Raw genomic sequence first — 6,600 nt, 5'->3', positions numbered from 1 at the left:
TTTTGTCTCACTGATCATACGATCCTACCGCTACTGTTCTATCCCAATACATCGATTATTACGTGTCATTATTGTAATACGCTCCTTGAAAGCTTAAAATTTTCAAACAATTTCAATTTTTTGAAACAAAACTATGCTACTTTATCTTGTTCATGACCACGAGTAGTTACTGTAGGTCACGGTGTCAATTATGGTGCAAGAAAAACAAATCACATAAAATTATCGACACTGGAAATTCAAAATGGCCGCTATTTTCTTTCGTTAACACTGTATTGAAAATTGAATTTTCGACTTTGAAGAACTCAAGAAGACTGCGAAAACTTCAGTTGATCCACGGGCTTCAAAATGAGTCTACAAAAGCAATAGAAAAGCAAAGTGTTGGAGAAAAAAATTGAGAGGCAGAAAATATTTTCCCGGAACGCATTCAACTTTAAGACTGTTTTATAGATTAGGCTTATTTATGTTACCTGTGTTTCATTGAATTTCACACAGGTTACCATCGGACCGTTATTTTGTGCTCTGTCAAGCAATACTTTCCCTTGCTTCCTTTTCACTTATTATATGCATTGTGTCAGCAATGGAAGCCACGGACAGCCAACAGCAGGTATGTTGTCAGTCCATTTACGGTAGTATGGGTCTCGAAAGTGAAGGACTTCAGCGTTTATTGAAACTTTCCGCACGGAATCTTTTAGTCATTGTCTTTCAAAATCAAGAAGGTCACCTCGCAAATTTTGGTTCTGGAGAAACAAATTACCCAAGACTTACTGATATTTGAAATACAAGATGGCCGCTATCCCTGTGTTAACACTATAGAGAAAAATAAAATTTTCGGTTTTCGAAAAACTAAGATTGTGAAAATTTTTCTTACACCAAGAGCGTCAAAAATGAGCTATCACAAGTGGTATATCGGAAAAGAACAGTAGAAATTTGAGAGTCCGATTATCTGTCCCCGGGACGCGTTCTACCTTAAAAAGGTTCTTCAAGATATTTCTCTAAAAGTGTTAATGCTTTCAAATTGCAACATCCGCCATAATTGTATTACTCTTCAAAGACTGGGTTAGTATAATGAGGCTGTGTGACAATAACTTTTTGCATATTTAATGTTTAATTATTCGGTAGAATACTTGCCAAGTCTTAGCCGTGGCTATGAACTATTCATTGCTGAGCAGCTGTTGTTGGATAATGAACATGAGCATTCAACAGTTACTGCGTTTGGCATTCATCGATCGTAGGGTTGTTGCCAGGTATGTACACCGAAAAATATATGTGTTTGATTAAATGAATTAAGTGACAAACAGGTTTCAAGTATAAACATGCAAATGTTTCCTTTAATGAACCAATGGGAAGTAACATACGATGTTCCCAGTCATAAGTTGTATATCTTTATAAACATCATATGTATCTGTATGATTTGTGTGTCGCTTTTCCAGGATATTGTATATGGTAGATGGATGGTTGTTACCATTGGTTGTCGTTGCCTCCTTATACGGCAGTCAGTTACCGGATTCTGAAGACATATTAAGGTTGACATTTTTCATTCATAGAAAGTAGTTTTTCGAATTCATTTGTCCCGAATAACCTTTAGGCTCAATGCCCTTGGACTTCAAGTATTCTTAGTTGAGATGATCACTTGCATGTAGCACAAGCTCTTTATCAAATTTATCCAATATAGAAGTGTCATTATGAGACCAGTTGTAGAATAAAGAAAAAGAATGTAGAATAGCTGAGACACTTCAAAAATACAATTTTTACAGTCAGGTAATACCTTCTTGGCACTTTACCAAATCGCGTATCCTCAACCTATCTAAGAGATATTATCAAACTATCCCATTATAAAACAGAATTTCTGTCAAATTTGAGCTTTCTACAACTATTATCATCTGTAAGGCAATGAAATAAGTTCAACTCTCTTTAAAATATATTTAGTCATTCACAATTCCCACTAGCCTCAGCAAAAAATAACTTTACCTTAATATAACTATTTTTTTATTATATTGCGCAACGACTTGACATAGGTCTATTTCCGGTTCTTTTCAGTTGCTGGCTTAATACATCGGCATCTGTTCTGAAAATCTCAATAACAATCGAGTTGCTGATCGTACTGGTTAGTGCTATGATTTATGCATGTGAGAATCATAGTTACGCTAACTTTCTTGACTTTGAAACAATGATTATATAAAGCAAGGGAAATTCATGTCTGTGCATTTTTCAAGTCTTACATACATAATATGACAGGTTGAATATGACAACAACACCTGAAGTTTCCAGCTTGTGACTTTATTGTTTATGTGATGGTTTGCAAAAGATTAACTTTCTTAGGTAAGATTTAGGCTGAAAGAAGCTCACATTAGCTGCATAAACTCGAACTTAAAAAAGTATATTGCTTGATAAGCTCCCTACATACTTTGGATGGTTTACTTTGAGCACTAGTCTCTCTGGGCAACAACGTTAGCCGCTGAAATGAACGAATCACTTTGATAATACCATTTGATTTCTCCTATTATTTTCAAAATTTACCTCATCCTACATCTGCTTTCATTGTTTGAACGTTTGCACTTAAAGACTTTCTATTTCTTTTAAGGTTACCCTTGCCACAATATCCCGTGGTTGCTACATATACTCAATCTACGTACACAAATTTGAAACAGACGACATCGAAGAGTTGTTGTAAGTGCATTAGCATTACTAATATAACAAAATGATGGTTACAAAAACGTGATTACACAAACGTTTCTAGCTATATATATATATATATATATATATATATATATATATATATATATATATATATATATATATATATATATATATATATATATATTGCATAACAGAGAAGGGATAAAACATCGCCTATGTGTGCTAAGAATTTTTTCTGGAATGCTTGAAGTCTCTTTATTTCTTTCCAAACATTAAAAGGACAACCTCTGCTCTTTCAGGGAACATATGTTTTCCCTAGTCCTCCTATATGTTGTATTTGGTTGTGCTCGTATCATTGGTTATGCAGCAACTCTCGCTAGGTCTCTGTACGGCAGCTACTTTTTCGCATTAGCGATACTCTTTGAGGTAAGTGTGAATGTTCTTATTTTCTTACTTAAAATGGTGATCATGTTTCATATCGTTTGCGAACCCCTTTCTAAAAAAAACCTTACAAACTGTGATTCCTGTTGACTATACTAATTATAGCTAGCTTTTTATGTGTATTTTTACGAGTGACATTTTAAGACGCTGAATATTCAAGTTTCATACGTATGCAATCATTGTGTACATTACGTTTCGTGTGATGTTGGTATACACATGCCCGGACAATTGTTTGTAGGTTGCGAATTATATCGACAAATTGCCTATAACTTTCTGCATAAAGGTTTTTTTTTAATTTTTCAGGGATCGGTCATTTTCCTTAGCTTTCTTGCAACTACCATGAGGTAACTTCAAAGACTTGAGTGTCAGTCTCTTAGTTTCACTCGGCACTTGCCTGCCCTTAGCATGTTCTCGTATTTATTGTTGGAGACCATAGTTTGTTGAAGAATATTTTTAAATTTTGATTATTTGTACAAGTGTACATGCCAATACATCAATATTCTATCGACTCCTGTTCTACTGTGTGTGCGACTTGTTTTCCTTTACAATGGTCGACTTGCCATACTCGTGCGGCGTTTATGTCAGCAACTCGAATGTTGCTATTTCTTTCTAAACTATCATATCAATGATGATTCTCGCTAACAACAGCAATAGCAGATGTGTAATAATCAGCAATTAAGAGGTAATGCCGACAAACAGATTAATATTTTTTTTAAAATCGAGAATAATTCATCGCAAAGGTCATCTCTTGATTGAAGCTAAGTTTTGAGGACTTTTGAAAACTTCTTTTGAAAACGTACTACAATTTACCATTTGTACCACGTGTAATTTCAGGTTTTAGTTGCTATGAGAATTCGTATATGTGGTGACAAGGACGATCGCATGGCGTTAACAGAAGTTCAGTTGAACGAAAGAGGAATCTTGAACAATACAAGAGAAGATATACAAGGAATTAGAAAAAGAAACAGGAGAGAGAAGAAAAGTCACGCAGAATTCAGTATCTATTCCAAGCCGTAAGTTGTATAATCGTACTGCAAATCTAACCTATAGTATTACCACTGTTTTTGAGAAATTCGGGTTCATTATAAGAATGTAAACATCACAAAAACGCAGTCGACTCCTGTTTGTTCAACAGGAGACAAGATTGGCAACGTAAACGTTTAGTAATGTACTTCATATGAGTATGACAGTTTTGATCTTGACGTTGTTTGCTGTGCAACCAAATTTTGTTGTATTCCATGGATACAGGGATTTGGAAAACATTCATTGGTCAAGGTAATTTCACTCAAGTTTTTAATCATATGAAATCGCAAGAACAATACTGTTTTCACGACCTTAATATTCTTGTTTGTTTTTCAGGCCCAAAGTTCCCACCGCGTTCACGTCAAGTGACTGCCGTACGGGAAACAAATTACTGAGAATATGTTTGTAGATGCAGTGAAGTGTTTCCAGTACAAAGAAAAGTTTTGTTGATGAATCGAGTAGTCAATCGTGTAATTGTGAAACCGATAAAGGCGGTGTCTAAAATATCTATTTGAAGTCGACGTATTACGTCACGATAATCTTTTGCCAAACGCCTAACTTACAAAGCGTGGATTTATGATACCTGTATGTCGTCACTGAGAAATCTATTCCATCCAGCACCTTAGTACATCGAAAGTGGCAAGGTGTGCTGCAGTTGAACAAAACCTCTACAGTTGTACAAGCTCGCAAACACTGTTCTGTGACGTTTTGATGATTATGATCTCTCCTTGATATTGCGCTTAAGCGTTCGCCATAATGATTAGACAACTTTGAGATTCACCTATTCGAACCCACCTATTAAATAAGATTCAAAAAATTACAAATTATGTTATCGTTAATGTAAGTGAAAGACGGAGTCAATTAAAGATGTTAAACCATCGAGTGATATCCATATGGAAATTTGCAATCCATTAGTGACCAGTACTCTTTCCACATGGAACCATGTTATATTTCTAAAGTATTAAATAGCATGTAGTCTCTTCCATATATTTACCACAAAAAGCCACCTTAGGACATTTGATTAAAACTATAACGATCACTGGATTAACTGTTCTTCCGGATGGGAAGATTGAGTTTATGTATTAGATTTGCTAAGTTACAAAGGTTAACATGCATTGTCATTAGTCAATTTCAAATGGAATAAATAAAATACATTTTGTGCTTGTCCTTTGAAACTAAGGTTTTCGTGATTTCAAAATCCAAGTGCCTTATCAACTTCACAAATTCAGGCGAGATTAATCTCCATTATGTAAAACATTGTTGCCACTGGAAAGGGCGACAGGTTGAGTCTATTGCACTACTAACTATCAAGTATATGGATGTTATAATGATGAGTTTTACTAATACGGGCACAGCATGGTCAGAACGTTAACGTTCATCCATGATTTATTTTACTTTGTAATTAAATTCGTTTACTTTTAGTTTTAGTCGTTTAGACAAAAGAACAATAATTATAAAACGGGGTACAAATTTACAAGCTGGAATTTTAACACTGAATGTTAACACTGAACTTTATAATTAAATATTGACTCCATCCGTTTCCCTCAATTTTATGATGTTTCACTAATGTCATGTATCGTCGCTCGTTTTTTCAGTATTGCAGAATGGGGTTGAAATGGGCGAGTGAGTGAGTAATAATTCTATTTCTGTAATTTTTCAACACGGATAAATCACGCGAGTCGCCTTTGCATTCCTGAAGCTTCCATTGGTTTATTGGGCTCAAAGCTGATACAGTTTGGCCCCGTTATTGTACTATAGTGAAAAAATACTCTGGGGTGTAGCCGAGAGGTCTTTCCCTTGACTCTGTAAACATTTGATTTTGACAATGATTCTTGTTGCCTGCTTGGAGTGGACAGACTGGCCTGATATACCTTGGCATCGATGATATATCTAATACAAACACGATTTGAACTAATTTTGGATAATTGGGATTTAATCTTTTTTAATTTCTGAAAAGTGTAAGCTGCCCTATAGCTGAATGTTCCAATATTACAAAATTCTCATAAAACAAGTGATTAACTTATTAAGAAAAGCAGATGAGCTTACATTGGCCGATTAAAACGACATTACTTCACCAACCAATTATCCCGAACTGGTTCCTATCGTGTTTTTATGGTATTGTTTGTATCCTTATAAAATATTTGTATAAAAAAGTCTAATGTTTGGTTTACTGACAATGTGCTTATAAAAGAGTTTATTAAACACATGTGAGCAAAATAACATTTACTGAGACATAAATAATACACATGTCATCAACAATACAGATTTACACAAACAGACATGGTGTTACTATTTGAAATTCATTCATTTATCGAGACAGAAAAAAATTCGGAAACTGTCAACTTATGTCCTGCACTTACTATAAAGTATGTTTGAATGGTGACGTTTAATAAAGTGTGTACTGCATGGTCAGAACCATAAAGTTTATATACAGTGTATATTTTGAACCTAATAACACTAATATGTAATGTTTAAGCACTCGTTATTACGGTGACAGAG

At 34.6% G+C, this 6,600-nt stretch overlaps 1 protein-coding gene and 1 long non-coding RNA gene across 2 annotated transcripts; both read left to right on the top strand.

The window, feature by feature from the left end:
* Positions 1–496: 496 nt before the first annotated feature.
* Positions 497–3,426, top strand: LOC139144406 (adhesion G-protein coupled receptor D1-like). The gene is made up of 7 exons (XM_070715108.1): positions 497–604; positions 1,120–1,244; positions 1,431–1,523; positions 2,038–2,104; positions 2,582–2,667; positions 2,937–3,063; positions 3,382–3,426. Exons 1-7 carry the CDS (start codon positions 578–580, stop codon positions 3,424–3,426), a joined length of 570 nt encoding a protein of 189 aa, XP_070571209.1. The 5' UTR covers positions 497–577.
* Positions 3,427–3,916: 490 nt separating this feature from the next.
* On the top strand, positions 3,917–5,276 carry LOC139143801 (uncharacterized). The gene is made up of 2 exons (XR_011554674.1): positions 3,917–4,091; positions 4,438–5,276. It is a non-coding gene; the product is annotated as an uncharacterized lncRNA (long non-coding RNA).
* Positions 5,277–6,600: the final 1,324 nt, after the last annotated feature.

The sequence above is a fragment of the Ptychodera flava genome, chromosome 11 (genome assembly GCF_041260155.1).
Source record: "Ptychodera flava strain L36383 chromosome 11, AS_Pfla_20210202, whole genome shotgun sequence".
NCBI classification, from domain to species: domain Eukaryota; kingdom Metazoa; phylum Hemichordata; class Enteropneusta; family Ptychoderidae; genus Ptychodera; species Ptychodera flava.
This window is presented reverse-complemented; position numbering and strand designations above follow the sequence as displayed.